Consider the following 21,486-nt stretch of genomic DNA (forward strand, 5'->3'; position numbering starts at 1 on the left):
AAAAAAGAGGAAAACTTGGAAAATGAATTTAATAATTTATGGTTTAAGTATTACTGAAAGTTATATTTTTATACCTAGTCCCCCTGAATGAATTACCTTGTTTTTTACTTTATTCTGTTTAAATCTGTTCAGCTTCTCAAGATTGTTAGACACCTAGTCATTTTAAAGAAGTATTCTTTGTATCCCGCTGCCTGCATTATTTTCTAAAATGTTTAAGCCTGATAAATAATCTTTGTGGTGGTCTATATGATGAGTTCCACTGTTTTCTTCTTATCTTCTAGCTGGTAATATTTTCTCACTTTTTATTATTTTAGATGGGTCAAACCATAAATCTTACTAAGTATTACTATTTCTATTTTACTAAGACATTGCATATAACAGTGTTGCTATATACAATATCAGTGTTGTTTTGAAGGAGAGCACTCTGTCTGCATGCAAAATTGTGCATTTTGTTACACTAATAAATATATTATCTCAATGAAATAATTTTTTTTTCTCTCTCTTATTAAAATGAATACTCTAAAAATGGCAGGATGTAAAAGTTCCTGTTAAAATCCTGGAAATATTTGTAAACTTTTATTTAAAAGGAAAAAACTGTATTTAATTCTACCACTAACATTAAAGGACATGCTCTTATAGGAACTATATTCAGCTATAAGTTAGTGTCTTACCCTAAAATATTTTATATGATAGGATCATCAGCAAAAGAATGGGTCTATCCTGGTTGAATATACATGTCCTTATTCTTCAGAAAAGAAAAGTGAGATGGAAACCAAATGTGGGTCTACTATTGACTCTGTTTTTATTTTATTTATTATTAATTAATTAATTTTTAGCACATGCAAGAGGAGAAGGGCAAGAAGGGAGAGAAATAAGAAACATCAACTTGTAGTTGTGGCACTTTAGTTTTTTTTTATTACTTTTCATATGTGCCTTGACGGGGGCTGAGCCAGTGACCTCTTGCTCAGATGACCATGGGATTATTTATGTCAGTAACCCCACTCAAGCTAGTGAGACTGCGCTCAAACTAGCAACCTTAGAGTTTTGACCCTGGGACCTCAGCATCCCAGATTGATGCTGTCTACTGCACCACCTCTGGTCAGGCACTTGTGACTTTTTCATTTTTTTTTATAAAGGTGAGAGGAGTGTGTGTCAGGATCATATGGGAAGCTTTTTCATAGTAAAAGTACCCAGCCTTCCTGCTTGGAAATTCTGGCACACTATGTTTAGATAATCTTGCGATTTCTTGTAAATTATGAAATCTTGAAATAGTAATGTAATAAGCCATTTAATAAGTAGACATATAGCTGTAAAAGTGCATTTAATGTGGATGGGTGAGTAGTTTTTAGAGCAAGAAAGCACTAAACCAACTGATGAAAACAAGATTAGAAGAGAAAAATGCCAGGTCATTTAAAGAATGAAGACAGCTTGACTAGTGGTGGTGCAATGGCTAGAGCGTTTACCTAGGACGCTGAGGTCCCAGGTTTGAAACTCAGGTCGCTGGCTTGAATGCAGGCTCACCAGCTTGAGCGTGGGGTCCCCGGCTTCAGCACCGGGTTGCTGGCTTGAAGCCCAAGGTTGCTGGCTTGAGCAAGGGGTCACTTAATAGCTCAGCTGGAGCCTCTCAGTCAAGGCATATGTGAGAAGTAATCAATGAATAACTAGAGTGCCACAATTATGAGTTGATGCTTCTCAGCTCTCCCCCTCCCTACCCTGCAAAAAAACCCCAAAAGTAATAATAATAATAAATAATAATGGCATACTTTAAAATTGGAACTTGGTATAGTTGCTGACTGTGTAGGTGGTCAGTAAATATTTGTTGAATGAATATATTTAACATCACCTTAGTTGTAGCATGGTAGTTTTTGTGTCAGTTACTAATGATTATGTATTCATCGAAACAAGGTTTCTAAACTTTAATGTTATTGACATTTGGGGTCACATAATTCTTGGAGTGAGGCTGGGGTTGTCCTGAGCAATGTAGGATGTTTAGCAGCATCTCTAACACATGAGATAGCTATAGGCCCAGTTGTGGCAACCAAAAATGTCTCCAGGTATTGCCAGATATCCTCTAGAGATCTGGGCAAATCTCTGGGAGAAGCGCTCCATTAGTAAAGAAGAGAAAATACAGTTTACACACATTACTGGTGGAGCTAGATTACAACTCGTAAGTTTAACATCTCTGAGTATGGAAACATAGCACACAAAGGTTAATTAGAGTCACAATTCTAATTCCAAGGTGTCTTTTATTTCAAAGTGATATTCTCAACCAATGGGCTATGCTCTTTCTGCATAACTAAGATAGTGTATAACTTAGTAATAAGATAATGTGATCCTAGTCTGTTGAAAAAATGCTATTCTTTTTTGGAAACATTTAGATTTTAGATGATTTATAGTAATCATCAAGTTTGCCAGTCCAAAATATGTCTGGCCTTAACAGCACCTCACAAATGTTTTATCTGATAAATATGCTTTTAGATTGAATTTTATGGGCATTCAGCACAAGTAGCCATTACTGAGAAATTTGGTTTCAAATTTTTAAATTCGAACTTTTAAAGTATTGGTTATATTTTTATGTCAGCAGAATATAGTGATTATTTTACTAGTATTTTAAAGAAATTCTCATTTTCTAAAATAATTTGAGTAACCACGACAACCAATTAGCCATCTTTGTATCCTAATGAGTTTTCTGCTATATGTCACAATTTTGCTCTTTAATTCTTAATGAAAGATTATATAAAGAATAACTTCTTGCCTGACCAGGCGGTGGCGCAGTAGATAGAGCGTCGGACTGGGATGTGGAAAGATCCAGGTTCGAGACCCCAAGGTCGCCAGCTTGAGCGCGGGCTCATCTGGTTTGAGCAAAAAGCTCACCGGCTTGGACCCGAGGTCACTGGCTCCAGCAAGGGGTTACTCAGTCTGCTGAAGGCCCACGGTCAAGGCACATATGAGAAAGCAATCAGTGAACAACTAAGAGGTCGCAACACGCAACAAGAAACTAATGATTGATGCTTCTCATCTCTCTCCATTCCTGTCTGTCTGTCCCTGTCTATCTCTGCCTCTGTAGAATAAAAGAAAGAAAGAAAGAAAGAAAGAAAGAAAGAAAGAAAGAAAGAAAGAAAGAAAGAAAGGAAAGAAAGAAAGAAAGAAAGAAAGAAAGAAAGAAAGAAAGAAAGAAAGAAAGAAAGAAAGAAAGAAAGAAAGAAAGAAAAGAAAGAAAGAAAAGAATAACTTCTTAGTTTTAGAGATTCTCTGAAGTGGAATATGCCGGAAGTATATGACATTACTATAGGTGGACTTTTGCTAGTCCTGATGATACATCAGCATCACTTTTGGAGGCTTTTAAAATTAAGAATTCCGTTGGTCTCCCACCAGAAATGGTTGAATTTGGATTGAGTACTCTAGCATGAACTTCAAATAAGAGTTCTAAGTGATTTGATATATAATTAACACTGAGAATCAATACTAACAAATAAATGATAGAATTTCTTTTAAAAAATACTTTTTTCTGATTACTGTATTCTTCCGTAGAGAAAACAAAAATGAAATACCCTTTTTTAAAAAGGACATCAGGTAGACAGAGCTTAGGTTGGTAGGTATTCTTATACAGTGTTAGAATAAGTATAGACTGATACTGCCTTTGAAAGTACAGTTTGACAGTCTTTAAAATTTTAAACGTGCATATATGCTGTGATGGCAATTACACATAAGAGTGTCTATCCCTTAGAAATAATTGTATAAGGAACTGTAGGGTTTTATGCTCAATATAGGGATATTGTACAGGACATGTTACTTCATCATGAGTGGCACAATGGGGAAAAAGTTATGAAATCACTGTCCTAAATTTTGCTACTATAAATACTCAGAATGCCAACATTTTCAGAATAAATTATCTTGAAAAAAACATTTTTCTCCTGAACAGTTGCTCTGTATGGCTGTTTTAATCTGGTAGTATGATTTGAAAACAACTCACAAGATTATATGAACAGAGGAGAAAGTCCAACTTCATTTTAATTTTATGGTTTATACTATTTGACAAATAAAGCTTTAAAGGGAAGGCCAGAGAAAGGAAAATGCCAAGAAATAATTATGCTACATAAGTGACGAGAAAATGGCAAACAGCTCTGGCTGAATAGCTCAGTTGGTTGGAGCATCGTCATGAAGCACAGAGGTTGTCTGTTTGATCCCTGGTCAGGGCACATACAGGAGATGTTCCTGCCTCTCTCTCTCTCTCTCTCTCTCTCTCTCTCTCCCTCTCTCTCCCTCCCCCCCCTCTCTCTCTTTCCCTTCTTCTCTGTACAAGTCAATAAAATAAACATTAAAAAAAAAGCAAACAGTATGCATTTCACCAATATTGAAGATTTAGTACATGTGCTCCTTTTAAATCTGTGTTAATGCAAATTAAAATGGGTCCAGGTGGTAGGAGTTTAAGACGTCAATCTGTGAGTATGGGAAGTTAGGTAGTTTTTAAAAATTGAGAGTAAGACTGTTTTAGGATATTTCCTTCCATACTGATATGGTTGTGAATGCTGTATATTTATGAAGGAAGTAAAAATCTTTCAGGCTTTAAAAAATACAAACTGTTGCACACTTGCAACAATATAAGACAGCACACATTTTAGTTGGGTGGCTACCCAAATTTGTCTCATTATCTTGCTGCTGTCTTGGATGTTACATATTATTAAATAATAAAAGCAGTGCAGCAGAAAATAGGCCACACTAAAATTACTGATATGTTAATTGGATTTACTTTGAATAGCAAGGAAATGCTCTTATTTAGTGTTAGGATCCCAAAACGTTGCATACATACACTTTTTTCACTAATACTGAAATCAGCAATATAGCAGTGATCTTTTAGGTGTCAAAGATTTAAGCAAACATTTCTAGGTAATAGTTCTCGATATTAAAATTTGACTCTTAGGCAGATTCAGGCTCCGTGAATTTCAGGTCATGCCAGTTCAAAATCATCCTTAATTTAGGATGAACATATTTCATGATAGTTTTTTTTGTTTGTTTTGTTTTTGTATTTTTCTGAAGTTGGAAACAGGGAGAGACAGACAGACTCCCGCATGCGCCCGACGGGGATCCACCCAGCACGCCCACCAGGGGGCGTCGCTCTGTCACGACCAGAGCCACTCTAGCGCCTGGGGCAGAGGCCAAGGAGCCATCCCCAGTGCCTGGGCCATCATTGGTCCAATGGAGCCTTGGCTGCGGGAGGGGAAGAGAGAGACAGAGAGGAAGGAGGGGGGAAGGGTGGAGAAGCAGATGGGCGCTTCTACTGTGTGCCCTGGCTGGGAATCGAACCCCGGATTTCTGTACGCCAGGCCGACGCTCTACCACTGAGCCAACCGGCCATGGCTGGTATTTCATGATAGTTTTTATGGAAATTTAAATTGGATACAAACAGCAAAGAAAATTTTTTAAAGGATAATTTTTACAACAGAATTTTAGTGTTCTTCTAAACTAATTTTTATAGCAAAAATTTGGAAGAAACAATACCTTGTACTTTGATAACCTTTAATAATCACTGATTTAAGTTCCACAAGATAACCTTTAATAATCACTGATTTAAGTTCCAAATGAAATATTTAATTATATCACTGTTACTTCTTGAGTGCTTTAGACTTTTTAAAATTTATTTGAATAAAACATCTATTTTACATTGACTATTTTATAAGGCTGCAGATTTTCCTTTTTTGTTCAGTGCTGTTTTGATATGTGTCATTAGAGTAACAAAAGATTGCTTCAGCATTTTCCTGTCTGACATCCAGTTTAATAAGTTTTTCCTAGATATGTGGATAAAAATTGAGTATTGTTATTACCAGCTGCAGGCAAAAAGAGTTGTCATGCTGTTTATTCAAAGTATAGTGACCTTGAATTTGATACCTGAGTATAAACTATATGGATCATTGGAGTAGTAAATGAGTGATGTTTTTGAAACTAATCTTTGGCCACGTGAATTGTTCAGAAAGAATTCATTCTGACAAAGTTTCAGGATTAAATATTTTTTTAGGGATATTATTTAAGGTTCAATTGATTTTTCTATTTCAAAGTATTTCTCACTTAACAGAAAGAAATTATATCTGTGTCTATTACCATAAGTAGAGTAATTTTATTGGAGATGATAATATCTGATTATTCTTTTGTCTGCTCAGTCAAGGCTAATGAACTCTAAGGTAGAGGTGAAGAATAAATTTTAACATCCACTCCTTTCTCTTATTTTTATTTATTTTTCAAAATGATACTTATCCAGCATCACCACTGTGGCTGCCTAGAGGTTATTTTATTTTATTTTATTTATTCATTTTTAGAGAGGAGAGGGAGAGAGAGGAGAGAGAGACAGAGAAAGAGAAGGGGGAGGAGCTGGAAGCATCAACTCCCATATGTGCCTTGACCAGGCAAGCCCAGGGTTTCGAATGGTGACCTCAGCATTTCCAGGTCGACGCTTTATTCACCCTTTCTCTTATTTTGATGTTATATTTTTTCTCATACTGTTACAATTTTCTATAATGCAGTTATGATGATCATTTTAAATATCACTTTAGTTGGAGGCCTGTAGAGGTAATTATCTGTTTTCATGGAACAATCTATATTGATTTATTTCCTTCATTCTGTAACAGTATTAAGGTTTATTTGTTTTGTTTTCTTACATTTGGTATTATTTGCATTGGAGAAGGGCACATTTATTTTTAAGAAAAACCAAGAAACCACAAGATAACCTTTAATAATCACTGACTCAAGTTTCAATGAAACAATTATATCACTGTTACCTCTTGAGTCCTTTAGACTTTTTTGTGTGTTTTTTTTCTGTGAGTAAGAAAAAGAGAGACAGAGAGAAGGACAGATAGGGAGAGAGATGAGAAGCATCAACTTGTTGCAGCACTTTATAGTTATTTATTGATTGCTTTCTCATATATGCTATGACTGGGGGGCTTCAGCTTAGCCAGTGACCCCTTGCTCAAGCCAGCGACCTTGAGGTCATGTATATGAGTGACCTTGGGGTCATGTATATGATCCCATGCTCAAGCTGGAAACCCCCCAGGTTCAAGCTGGTGAGCCCATGATCAAGCCGGCGATCTCGGGTTTCAAACCTGGGTCCTCAGCATCCCAGGTTGACACTCTATCCGCTGTGCCACTGCTTGGTCTGGCTGTCTTTGTTTTTGAAGCATACTTTCAACTGCTAGTAAATACTGTGTAAATTTCACACTAATATCATGGAACATTTAAATGCCAGAGTCATCATTCAGGTTTTGGTATGATTACAAATTAGCATTTACAAAGCTGAATTGACTTAAAGAATATGAGTCTCATCATTTTTCTCCTAACCACTAGTTCACTTGTATGTTGGAATTCTTTGACTTTTTATCATTTCCTTCTTTACTTTAAAGCCAGATTCTATTATTTTGCCTTCCCTATTAATCCTTCCTTATTGTGGTCAGTTATAGTGCAATAATTGAGAAAATAATAGAAAAGGAAGAAATGGCATTAACAACAGCAAAAATAAGCTTGAAAGTGTTCTAGGTAAAAGGGTAAATACGTGCTAATTTTACACCTTTATGCAAATACAAAGGGGGCCTGATTTATATCGCTTGGATTTTGTAGGAAATCATTAGTCAAGATCAGGGCTTTTCAACTTTTTAAAATCCTTGAACTTTCTTCAGAGTAAGTCTAATATAGATTCTCAGTGTTAAGATGAGACATTCTGAGTTTGTAGGGACTGGGGAGGAGGGGAGGATAGGATGTGTCTCTGGTTGACTAGAACTTTAGCCCAGTCACCTGCTCCTTCTTTCCCTTCTAGCTCCCCTTTAATACATAACTTGAGGCACAACCTCCTCTCCCCCAAGGTATCTCTGGAATATAGTTTGAAAATCACAGATAGTATTCTATGAAAATCACAAATATTTCACTCTTTCTCAGGGATGAGCCATTTTAGAAGAGATTAAGTATTTGGTACGATTCTGCATATCCTAAATCCTCAAGGTTCTAAATCACCCAAATAAGTTCATATATAGATGAGTGACTCAGTAAGATTGACAGCAATAAGCTTCATTGAGAGTTTTTGTTTTGTGTAATATAGGTGTTGCTCAGATTTATTTAAATTCAAAACTAAAAAACCGTTTAATGCACATTTGCCTGAGGGCTAGTGATATAATACTTAGGATCCTAAACTATAGGTTCTGTGGCTTGTTGAGAACAGAGTTAAATGAGACCTTAAAGAGGAAATGTGCTTATTTTACAAGCCCTACAAGTTATGTGTAGGTTATTAGGGTAGAAATTCCTGATCATTAAACAGGTGACACATGATTGAAGTTTTGAAAAACATAAAAGTACATGGATATTTATAGTTTCAGAAGGATAGCCATTCAGAATTTCAGTGGTCACTGACATTTCTAGTTCCAAATGCTGTGCTAGGTATGTTTGTGGTATGTTTCTCATATCATATCCACGGGCCTCCTATGTGCCTGTATTATCACATTTAAAATTGATGAGAAAATTGAGTCTTGGGTTAAATGACTTGCTGAGAGTTATAGTAAATAAGGGACCCAGAGTCTTATTTCTTAGTCTATGTTTCTTCAGAGGCCCATGGTACTTTCTTTTGAGAAAGTTATGGTCCATTTGGGCTGACAGAACAATCGTAAATAAATCTATGAGGTTAGAGTGAGGTTAAAGGTTAACACCAGGTAGTTACCTAAAACATAGGTGACAGAGATTAAAGTTCATAGGAAGGGACAAATTGCTGTGTTTGTAAAGAAGAAAGACATTTACTTTATAGGCTAATTTAGGTATATCTAAGCTTCCCTTTCTCATCTTTTACTTTGTTCAACTTTTCAGTGTTTTATTACCTATTTACAACTTCTTATCCCACACTAGCCATACATTGCAGTCTTAGAATTAATTTTAGGCCTGTATCCTTCTTTTCTTTTTCTTTTCCTTCCTTTTTCTTTTTCTTTTTTTTTAAGTGTGAGGAGGGAGATAGTGAGACACACTCCTGCATGTGCCCCGACCTGGATCCACCAGGAAGCCCTGTCTGGGGCCGATGCTTGAATCAACCGAGCTATCCTCAGTACCTGGGGCCAACACCGGAACCGGTTGAATCACTGGCTGCAGAAGGAGGGGAGGGAGGGTAATAGAAGCAGATGGTTGATTCTTACGTGTGCCCTGACGGGTTTTGAACCTGGGATGTCTGCATGCTGGGCTGACACTTGATCCACTGAGGCAACCGGGCCAGGACTGCCTTTTTTTCTTTACTGTAATCATTACACATTTGGGTTTTTTGTTTGTTTGCTTTCATTTTTTTGTTCTTAAGCAAAATGACATTTTCCCCAAAAGTCTGTCCCACTCCCTTATTCCAGAAAAGTTTTAATTTAGGGAAAGTTTGCCTTGGAGAAAAAAAGATTTTACCAAGAAATCTTTTATTATTATTTATTTTTAAATTAGGTTGATATACAATATTATATTAGTTTCAGTTGTACAAAATAGTGATTAGACATTTATATAATTTACAAAGTGGTCTCTGCAAGTCTAGTAAGCACCTGTCACTATACACAGTTATTATATTTACTATATACCCTATGCCGTGTATTGCATCCCCATAACTTAAAATGTATGGAATGCTTCACAAATTTGCCTGTCATCTTTGTACAGGTGCCATGTCATGCTACTCTTCTCTGTATCATTCCAGTTTTAGTATATGAGCTGCTGAAGTGAGCACTCTGTCTTTTTTTTTTTAAGACCTTAAATATATTGAAGTATATATTCAGTAAAGTATTTAGTGAATGTTATCCCAAATAAGTTGGAGTACTTCTACATATATTATATCTTTCTATCTCACTCCCCTTCTGGAAGATAGCCAGTAAATGTTAGCATTTTAATGGTTCTTAGAAGCATGGCAGTAAATGAGTCTAACTTTGTTCACCCCAATGGAACCACCCCACTATTTCCTTTGTTTAAAATGTAGCCTCTCAGTATATGACTGACGATGTTTTTCTTGTAATATGCTTTAAAAAATAATGTGTAGCCATTAACAACATTATATATTTTCTTTAGTTTTCTAGATATAACATGTTTCTAATATAACTTTCAGAATTGTATTATATTGTGTGGGTTTTTTGGTTTATTCAGAAGTAGTCAAGATTTAAGGTGGAGTTCAAATGGGATCCTGCTGTGCTTAAAATTAGTATAAAACTTTTCTGTAAAACCCTATCTTCTTGATCTTGAATTATGTTTTTAAATAGATTAAGTTGAAAAGGATATGATAAATTACTTGGAAATCCCTCTGTTTTAAGATAGATTTTAGAGTTCTTCATAAAAATGTTAACTTTGAATTTTTAATTCAGTGTTATTTTTATTCTGAGGAAAATAGAAGATTGTTTATTATTTAAGTTTGATTTTTAAAATTTTGACAATGAAACTAAACTAGGGAACTATTTACCCTAAATTGCCAGTACGTAAGTCAACCTCCTGAGTAGATTGCCAATTATAGTGAATTTCTTAAAGTTCTCTGGTTGTGAGGTAAAAACAAATTACTGTGACATAAGTTTTACTTATGAACTTTATAAAATTTGGAAATATTTTATTTATTTATTTATTTATTTTGTATTTTTCTGAAGCTGGAAACGGGGAGAGACAGTCAGACAGACTCCCGCATGCGCCCGACCGGGATCCACTCGGCACACCCACCAGGGGCGATGCTCCGCCCACCAGGGGGGCGCTCTGCCCCTCCGGGGGGTTGCTCTGCCGAGACCAGAGCCACTCTAGCGCCTGGGGCAGAGGCCAAGGAGCCATCCCCAGCGCCCAGGCCATCTTTGCTCCAATGAGCCTTGGCTGCGGGAGGGGAAGAGAGAGACAGAGAGGAAGGAGGGGGGCGGGGTGGAGAAGCAAATGGGCGCTTCTCCTATGTGCCCTGGTCGGGAATCGAACCCCGGGTCCCCCGCACAGCAGGCTGACGCTCTACCGCTGAGCCAACCGGCCAGGGCCTGGAAATATTTTTGAATAGTTGATTCATTCACTTCTTGATGTAGTGCATATAGCATTTCACATAGGGAAAAAATGCACTTAGGTCTTGGAAATACACAGAATTGGATTTGAATCCTGATTTCCTTGAATAAGTTATTTAACAGTCATACATTTATCAAGTAATAATTATGTGCCAGGCATGTGGGTAGGAGCAGTGAGGTGGGGAGAAGGTACATAACTCCTGTCTTTAAAGAAGTCAGAAACTAATAACATTGACTTCAATCTCTAAATTTGTTACCTTATTGGCAGAATAAAGGTAAGAGAGTTTAAAGTCCCCAAAATAATACTTAGAAGAATCATAGGTGCTCAGTGTGAGTTAGGTTATGTATTGTCATTCATGCTATTTAATGGTAGAACTACTCGAGACAGCAAAAACTGGATTAAGCCCATTCCTTGTTTGGGAATTGCATTCTCTTTAGAATAAATTGTCTTGATGTTTCATTTCATTCATGCAATTATTTGTTCTGGCACTGTACATACTTGCCAAGCTTCTGGAACTTGACATTGCCGTGTGCTTTTACTCTTGCTCTTGCTTTTAATTTTATTTAAACATGACAGTGTCTATCAGACTCCACAAAAATTACTCGTTATTTAACCTGAAGAGAATACTTGCTGTCAGTTAAAAGAACATCCATAATTTGAATAGAAGTCATAATGTAGGGCTGGGGTCTACTAACTTTTTGTGTAAAGGTTCGGCTATTTTAGGTTTCGTGGGCCATATATATAGTCTTTGTTGGAACTACTCAACTCTGATATTGTAATATGAAAGCAACCATAGAAAATGCATAAATGAATAAGTATGGCTGTGTTCCAATTAAACTTTTTTTATAGACACTGAAAATTAAATTTCTTAAAATTTTCATGTCACAAAATATTCTTGCTTTGATTTTTAAATTTTACTGTCATTTAAGAATGTAAAAGTCATGCTCAGATTATGGACTGTACAGAAACAGGTATCCAGTAGAATGTAGTTTGCTGACCCTTGATCTAGGGCAGTGGTCAGCAAACTTATTAGTCAACAGAGTTGACTAATCAATTATCAACAGTACAACAATTGAAATTTCTTTTGAGAGACAAATTTTTTAAACTTAAACTATATAGGTAGGTACATTCCTTATCGGGGTAGCGCCTGCATGTGGTATTTTGTGGAAGAGCCACACTCAAGGGGCCAAAGAGCCACATGTGGCTTGCGATCAGTTTGCCAACCAAGGATCTAGGGCATAATCTACAAATTTACTATAATTGTTGTATTGGATAATAATTGTTAAGCATTTAAGTGGATGGTCCTTTAATAGGGGTTATATTTCTCAGAGTTTGTGTTCTGCTTTTATTTTTTTTAATCCAAGTTTATTTTACTAGACTATGTATGAACAGTAGAAAACAAATAGTAAAAACATAATGGTTTTTGTTGTTTCTGTTGTTGGATTTTTTTTGCCCTATCCAATTAAGAACTTAAAGGGCATATTTTAAAGGCTAATTTACTCTCTAGTTTTTTATTCACCTGAAGTCAAAATCTGTAAATGTGAATTTCAAGTAATGTTTACAAGGTCTTCTATACTTTGAATTTTAAAAATTTACAGAGTAAGTAAATTTGGTTTTTAAATGAATTGTTTGTAAGTACACATTTATGTTGTGTGAGCACTATTGAACAAAAACATATTATACTTTGAAAATAAAAATAATTTTTATACTGATGATAATAACTTTGTATTTTAAATCTGTGATTTAAAATTCTCTTAACTTTGCTTTCTGTAGACACCAGAGAAGAAACAATCAGAGTCATCCAGAGGAAGAAAAAGAAAAGCAGAAAACCAGAATGAAAGTAGTCAGGGTAAGGCAAGCAAACTTCTTCAGAGCCAAATAGGCATTTATAGTTACTCTGGTTTTAATCAGTTAATAGTTTAATTGTAAAATAAGTATTTTCATGTTTTTGTGATTTTTATAGCTGTTATGTAATTTCTGCATTGAATATGAGTTTAGGAATATACGTTGCATAATAATACTATGAAGTTGGAATCTTTCTGTACTACAGATGGTATGTGGTACTACTTTTTAGACTTTTTTTTTCTTAGAGAGAGTCAGAGAGAGGGATAGACAGAGACAGACAGACAGGAATGGAGAGATGAGAAGCATCAATCATAAGTTTTCCATTGCGCATTGCAACACCTTAGTTGTTCATTGATTGCTTTCTCATATGTGCCTTGACCACAGGCCTTCAGCAGACTGAGTAACCCCTTGCTCAAGCCAGCAACCTTGGGCTCAAGCTGGTGAGCTTCTGCTCAAACTAGATGAGCCCACCCGCGCTCAAGCTGGCGACCTCGGGGTCTCGAACCTGGGTCTTCTGCATCCCAGTCCGACGCTTTACCCACTGTGCCACCGCCTGGTCAGGCACTCTTTAGGCTTTTTGACACACACCCCCCCTTTTAATATGAGAATCAGACAAGTGTCATGTCCAAACCTAGCAAGCGTTACACCTTTCGTTTTTGTCTTTTTATATGAATTATGATATTGAATAAGCTTTAGGTCTCCTTTTAAAACAAGTACCCACTAGCATGCGGAGGACCCGGGTTCGATTCCCGGCCGGGGCACACAGGAGAAGCGCCCATTTGCTTCTCCACCCCTCCGCCACGCTTTCCTCTCTGTCTCTCTCTTCCCCTCCCACAGCCAAGGCTCCATTGGAGCAAAGATGGCCCGGGCGCTGGGGATGGCTCTGTGGCCTGTGCCTCAGGCGCTGGAGTGGCTCTGGTCTCAACATGGCGACGCCCAGGATGGGCAGAGCATCGCCCCCTGGTGGGCAGAGCGTGGCCCCTGGTGGGCGTGCCGGGTGGATCCCGATCGGGCGCATGCGGGAGTCTGTCTGACTGTCTTTCCCTGTTTCCAGCTTCAGAAAAATGAAAAAAATAAAAAAATAAAAAAAAAATAAAACAAGTACCCAAACTAACTCATCACTTTTATTTTAAAAAGACTATATAAAAATAATTGGAATACTTTTATTAAAGCACCATCTGTTTCTTTTTCATGTCTTTTTCTTTGGTCTTTTTTTTCATACTCACCTTTTGTTTTGTGAGCTAAGAAGATTCTTTAATTTTTTTGAGAGAGAGGGACAGACAGAAAGAGAGAGAGAGATGAGAAACATCAACTTGTTGTGGCACTTTGGTTCATTGATTTCTTTCTCATATGTGCTTGGCTAGCAGGGCTCCATTAGAGCCAGTGACCTCTTACTTAAGCCAGTGACCTTGCACTTAAAGCCAGTTATCTTTGGGCTCAAGCCAGCGACCATGGGGTCATGTCTATGATCCCATACTCAAGTCGGTAACCCTATGCTCAAGCCAGTGACCTCAGGGTTTTGAACCTGGGTTATTAGTGGTCTATTTATTTACTCTGCCACTACCTGGTCAGGCTATTTTCATTAGACTTCAGAATTTCTTATAATGGACAGCAAAATAGTATTGTCATTTAATTTGGCCACTCAAAATTAAATATAATAGGCCTGACCTGTGGTGGCGCAGTGGATAAAGCGTCGACCTGGAAATGCTGAGGTTGCCGGTTCGAAACCCTGGGCTTGCCTGGTCAAGGCACATATGGGAGTTGATGCTTCCAGCTCCTCCCCCCTTCTCTCTCTCTGTCTCTCTCTCCTCTCTCTCCCTCTCTGTCTCTCTCCTCTCTAAAAATGAATAAATAAATTAAAAAATAATAATAAGAAAAAAAAAAAAGAAAAAAAAATTAAATATAATAAAGTGGACTCTAAATATACATAATGAAAAGAAAACATAATGATTTTGTACATATATTACTGTATTTTTGCTCCATAAGACACACCTAGGGTTTTAAGGTGGAAAATAAGAAAAAAAATATTCTGAACCAAATGGTATGTTAAACTATTTAATAAAATACCGTATTTTTTGCTCCATAAGACTCACGAGCATTTTCCCCTTCACTTTTGAGGGTAAAAAAAGTGTACCTTATGGAGTGAAAAATGTACATGATATGGGGCTACTCTTTAAAGTCTATGGCCACGAACCTGTGACTTACTAGTGTTTTTACATGTGGCAGTGGCATCAAGGAATGTGTTTGTAGCAATCATCTTTGAAGAAGGAGTGATGTCATCATTCTAACACCTTTTTCTAGGTGTATGGTATTTTCTGTATCAATCTGTTCTGTGCTCTTTTTTGGTCTTAGTGTAGTTCCCCCAAATTTTAGTTAATGGACTTGGAGCTTTATTTAGTGTAAAGATATATTAGTTATGATAGTTTCAACTTTAGACTTTAAAACTTAATTAAAAGCAGGTCCCAAACTAGGGTGGGACTTCTGGGTTGGTTGATTTAACCTATATCTTTAAGAACTCACTTCTTTTTTCTTTCTGGTCTGCCATATGCAGAATTGTCTGTTTTTAGGCTGGTTGCCAGTTTTAATGGATTTACTCACATCAGCTTCCTCACTCATTTGCTTTAAGAAAAGGGCTGAATTAAGGGTCCTTGGGGACAATGTGAGGTGTACAAACATTTGCATCATAGGGGTACCAGAAGAAAAGAATAGAACAAGGAATTGAAAACCTATTTGAAGAAATGATGATGAAAACTTTCCTAACCTGGTGAAAGAAATAGACACACAAGTCCAAGAAGCTCAGAGTCCCAAAAAAGAGGAATCCAAAGAGGCCCCCTCCAAGACCAAAGAAAAGAAAAAGAAGAGGGCTGGCTTTCTGAAGGCTTTTTTCCTCTTTCTTTGAAATAACCTTTTTCAAGTCTAGAGCAAACCTTTCCTGTCATCCTGTTGACCAGAGTTGAGTCATGTGTTCACTCCAAAACCACTTAGGTCCAACAAAGGTATTATTGCCCTTAAAAAAATTAGACTCATCTCTGAAATTGAAAATGGGTTAAAATTCCCCTTAGAAATACAGGCTTTATGGAAAAGGGATGGTACCTGAACAACACTGGATTTATTGTCAGAAGAGGAACTAAGAATTGAGGCCAAATAGGAGGGGTCAGCTTCCCCTAAAGTTACGAGTACTGTTCAGAGGAGGAAATGTTACAAGTGCTGTTCAGTGGAACAAATTTGGGTTCAATTGGACAAGTAGCTTCTGGTACTTGTTTAGGTAGCCAAAAACATCCCAGTGTTCATTTAAAAATAGCACTTCTTCAGAATCTGTGGGAAAGTTGTTGTAGGCAGAAGGGAAATTCCTTTGGTATAAAACCTTTACAGTCTTCTCTGACCTCTAAATAAACTTTTACAAAGTTATTTATATTTTCTATATAGCATTATAGAACTTTTACAAAAAGTTCCCCTACCTTGTTCCAAGTACGAATTTAAGGTTGTTGAACTTTTAAATGTATTCTTTGTTCACCTTCAGTAATGCCTGGCACATAGTAACCACTCAAGAAATATTTGTTAAATAAAATAGATGGATAAATGAATATAAGTCAGTAATGAATTGATAAATCTGTTTTTGTTCCTCAAACTTTTGACTCCACTGTATTGTTACTTTTTCTTTTGTAACTTGAAGAACTCATGTATTCTACAATATACACAGTTCCAATGAAGGGTGAATGACTCCCATCCAAAAAAGTATCTCTAAACACTGTATTTCTTAGCAACTTCCTAATTCAATTTTTACGAAACTGAGTCCATTTTAGAGCAAAACTTTTAAAGAACTGTGATCTGTAATGATTTGGATCACTTTATAAATATATGGTCATATAAGTATAATATTTAAAGTAGTTTATTAAAAAAACAGCCTATAAATTTTGAAATACTTTTTAGAGAATTAAAACATTTTTTAAAATAGCATTCATATTAAAGCATGTTATTGTCAGTTTATGTTTTATATTAACCAAATCTTTTTCATTATTATTTACAGATATGAATTGGTTTGTCAATTATGCCTTAGCCTTTTTTTTTAGTTTATTGATTTGTTTTAATGAAATTAGGAGACATTAAGTAATATTAACGACTTCTTTAAGTCTATTTAATTTTTTACTTTTATATTTTAGGAAAAAGTATTGGGGGACGCGGCCACAAAATTAGCGACTATTTTGAAGTAAGTTCATTGAAGAACCTCTCTAGTTCTTAACCCTTTGTGTAGTGAGTTTTTTCATGCTTACTGACCCCCAGGACTGAATTTTAACAAAAAATGAAATTAGTCCCAGTTATAGTTATATTAACTTAAAATCATGTTTGTTTGATAACCAATTTATGCAAACAAGAAGAACATACATTAGCTTTTTTTTAATGTTGCCTTACACATTTTTAAAATAAATCAGTTATACTCTTGATGGTCAGGAGGCACGAGGACATACCTGACCGTTCATACTACTCAAAGAGTTAATAATTCTGTTATGGAATGAGATAATGTCTTTGGAGCACAAGGTCAGCTTTTGATTATCTTTGATGAGAGCACCGCTTCAGTCTATATGCTGTCCTGTCTTTCTAGGAACATTAACATTTACTTCTATATTGGTATGGTACATCATAATTTTCAGAGTGCTTTCTCACATATTTGCTATAACAACTTGGGAGATAGGCAGAATTGGTATTTACAGATGAGAGAAATGACCAGAAATGTAAAGTAGCTGGCCTAAAGACAAATTCTAAATGGAAGAACAGAAGAAGAGAACTTAAAAGTCTAACAACCTCTAGTTCAGAATTCTTCCTACTACCAACACAGGCTTTATTACACTATAGCAGCATTTGAACCCTAAGGATGGAGATTAAATTATCTCATTCTAAGAGTCCCTGAAAATAAACAGTGGTAAATTTAGATTCTTACCTAATCGTGGAATGTTTACTTGCTTCTACAAAGAACCACTTGTGGCTACCAGTTTCCAATTACGAAACATTAATACGGTTATTAAGACAACAAACATGTTGTACTCAGTTGAAAATATATTTACGTGAGAATGAGAACAGAATTTTCTGATTAGGGGAAAGGCTGCATTAAAAATTTTTTTTGTATAACCCTCCATTGTTATTAGGGTTTACAGAATCTAAGGTAAAACTTGCTGATCACAAGATACCTAATGCTCTTTAGTGGAGGTCAGCCCCTCAGTGTTAATATCATTAAGAATTTTTAGGCCTTGTTTGGTTGGCTCAGTGGTAGAGCATCAGCCTGGGATGTGGCCATCCTGGGTTCGAGTCCTGATCAGGGCACACAGGAGAGGTAACCATCATCTTCTCTACCCCTCCTTTTCTCCCTTCTCTCTCTCTCTCAGTCTCTCTTCCTCTCCTACAGTTATGGCTGTGTTGGAGCAAGTTAGCCCTGGGTGCTGAGGATGGCTCCATGGCCTCGCCTCAGGTGCTAAAATAGCTTGGTTGGGGAGCAATGGAGCAACAGCCCCAGATGGGCAGATTATCAGAGGTAGATCCTGGTTGGGCACATATGGGAGTCTGTCTTTCTGCCTCCCTGCTTCTCACTTAAGAAAAAAATAAAAACAACAAAAAAAGAATTTTTGCCAAAGATAGATTCAATTTAAATAAAATCTTAAGTTTCTTGAATGCCTACTGTGTGCTGAGCATTAGGCTGGGCACTATAGATTTTTAAAAGTTACACAAAGTCCCTAGGTTGCAGAGTTTTTTAATGAACACACTAGAAAGTGCCCATTTCTGCTGCTCATGCATAATACCCTGTGAGGAAGCCAGGAACAGCAGATTTTCTTCTCTTATTCTTGGTACAGAAATAAGAGAAATGAGAAAGTTAGCCATAGAACAGATTAGGTGACTTCCCTTCCCATGTAGCTGTGTCATGCATGTAAGACAGAATTGGTTTTTACTAGATTTTGTGCTGTTAAAGAAAAGGAGCTTGATCTGTACAATTCTCTGTGCTAGAAACATTTAGTTACTTAACAGGTCTTGAGAATGATGATTCTGTTTTAAGATGGTTGGTTATGTTCACTAACACTGCACATAAACATGTTAAAGTTTTTTGGGTATAGGGATCATACTGGTTCAACAAATATTTATAATGTTATGACATCATTGTGTCAGTGTTATCACTACAACTCTTAAAGTTATTGTTGAGTCTTACACTTTAGTTTTGTGCTAAAATTTGAAGGAAGAATAAAAATATGTTCATTGCTTTGGGGGGAATTTATTTTCTTTGAGTCTGCCACAATAACAAGTCACATATACTCAGAGTGTTCAAGAAATAAGGGTATGTACAAGACATAGTCTTTTTATGTTCTTATGACCAATATTCTTTCTTTAGTCTTTTAGGACTTAGCTGTGACTAATAATTACTTTCGCTTTTTCTTGACCTGTTTAAACAACTACTAGGTTTAATTTAAAATAAGATATATTTAAATTAATTCTAAATGCATGCCTAAAATAACACTTATCTAAACCTGTTTTAATAGTGATGTTTCTTTTTCTCTTCTCAGTACCAAGGTGGGAATGGCTCAAGTCCAGTAAGAGGCATACCTCCTGCAATCCGTTCTCCTCAAAATTCACATTCACATTCCACTCCTTCCTCATCTGTAAGTGTTTACACACACAGTCTTATGTTGGGGAGTTATGTATACTGAATAACTTTTATAATTTGTTGTCTTTATTGAGAACTATATATATTGTCTTTCTTAAAAAAAATCATTCTGTGAGGAGAGTTGAGTCCTTTTTAGTGATCTGATGTTATTAGAACTTTATTTTTGAAAGTGAGAGTCTTAAGTTAAAATTTTCCTGAACTAATTATATCCAAGAAATGTTTCTGTAAAAGAATTCTGTAGAGCCAGTGGGACTAATGTGAATACTTTAATGTGAATACTCGTGTATCAGTCCATATTCAGTTATTCATTTCCAATTTTTAACTTTCTTATGAATTAAATTTTTCTACCGCTAAAATGTTAGCATAATTCCTTTCTGGGTATCCTTAAGAAAAAGGTAGGTAGCCATTAGCCCCAGATTATTTAGTTCAATATAGAAGGAGGATTTTGGACCTGAAAATTATCTTAAAACTTTTTGGTTTCTTCCTAAAGTTTTAAAACCTGGTTCTTTTATCTGCATTGTTTTACATATTGAATTTTATTTTATTTTTCTTTACTTTCATTGTGTTAAAGTTCAGTGGCTAACTAACTGAAAAATAAAATTGGCTTTTAGTAATTTAAAGACAAATTAAAGATTTTTGAAAATCAGAGTACCTCTTATATATAAGTACCCGATTCTACTACCATTGTGCCCTACACAATGTGGTCCTTGTCTGTAGAAATATACTTAGTTGTTTCTTAATCATTTTGTACTTTGAGGCATATCATATTGCCATATACAGAGTAAAGCGTAATACTCAGCAATACGTAACTATAGGAGTTGTAGTGATAATATCAGTAGAGTGATGTAATCTGCTTTGAATGAGTATGTTTTAAAACTAGTGACTAGATAAACCACAAACTCATCAGTAAATTGTTATACTACATGTGGGCATGCATTATTGTCCCTAGTACTAAGAGTTCTGTATTATGATCTTTTCAGTTTTACTTTTTTGAATTATAATAACTTGTTTTTAACATTTTTGTTTTAACATAATGTAGTGGCCTTGTTTTATTTACATGATTGAAAGCATTAAAATTTGTTTTAAGGCACTAGAATGTAAGCCCTTTGAGGGCAGGGAATGGTTCTCATGGGGCCTTATGTAAGGGAGGTAGTCAATAAATGCTTATTGAATAAATGGTGTTTAAAAGTTTTAAAGTCAATTAATTTTAAAATTTTTATTTAGTGATTTTAAGAGAGAAAGGGAAAGGGAAAGGGACAGAAAGAGAGAAAGAGAGAGATATCAATTTGTTGTTCCACTTAATTTATGCATTCACTGGTTGATTCTTTTATGTGCCCTGACCAGGGATCAAACCCATAACCTTGGCATATCAGGACGATGCTCTGATCTACTGAACTACCTAGCCAGGGCCTAAAGTCAATTATGTTTTAATTAAGTTTATTATTCTGACAAAAACTTAAGAAATGTTAAGTAGTTATTGCTAAACAGAAGCCTTTTTCTTTTTCTTGCTAATGTAAAAATTTTAATATTTTTTTTAAGGTGCGACCTAATAGCCCTTCTCCTACTGCATTAGCTTTTGGGGACCACCCTATTATACAACCAAAGCAGTTATCCTTAAAAATTACTCAGGTAAATAGTTAATGAAATTTATTTGTATGATTTCTAAGGAATGAGTTACCACCATTATATTAAAGTCATGCATTTTCTCTTTGTTTTGGACATAGTCATAAAGTAAAAATTATACATCGAGAAAGTTTATTAAACAAAACAATTTGTAAAGCATAAGAAATTGAAATGCCCAATTTATTATTATCTCATTTTTTATTACACAGTGGTTAAAACTATAGATGTTTTAAGCAAATTAAATACACAGAAGAACCATAATACTATGTCAATTCTGTTTGCAGATTGTTTTTGAGCTTTGTATCAAAGTACGTATAATCATTGTTTTCATGAAGCTGTTATATTTATTATAAGTGAACATCAAAGCGTTTATTTTG

At 35.8% G+C, this 21,486-nt stretch overlaps 1 protein-coding gene and 1 non-coding gene across 2 annotated transcripts in view; one reads left to right on the forward strand and one right to left on the reverse strand.

The window, feature by feature from the left end:
* TLK1 (tousled like kinase 1) overlaps positions 1–21,486 on the forward strand; it is a 159,468-nt gene that overhangs the window by 78,674 nt on the left and 59,308 nt on the right. The window contains exons 4-7 of the mRNA XM_066278681.1: positions 12,772–12,847; positions 17,004–17,050; positions 19,386–19,481; positions 21,026–21,115. Coding sequence (XP_066134778.1) covers positions 12,772–12,847; positions 17,004–17,050; positions 19,386–19,481; positions 21,026–21,115 — 309 coding nt within the window. The remainder of the gene's footprint in view (positions 1–12,771; positions 12,848–17,003; positions 17,051–19,385; positions 19,482–21,025; positions 21,116–21,486) is intronic.
* Positions 9,601–9,712, reverse strand: LOC136307134 (U6 spliceosomal RNA). The gene has a single exon (XR_010725821.1). It is a non-coding gene; the product is annotated as a U6 spliceosomal RNA (small nuclear RNA).

This window comes from Saccopteryx bilineata, chromosome 5, assembly GCF_036850765.1.
Source record: "Saccopteryx bilineata isolate mSacBil1 chromosome 5, mSacBil1_pri_phased_curated, whole genome shotgun sequence".
Lineage (NCBI taxonomy): Eukaryota > Metazoa > Chordata > Mammalia > Chiroptera > Emballonuridae > Saccopteryx > Saccopteryx bilineata.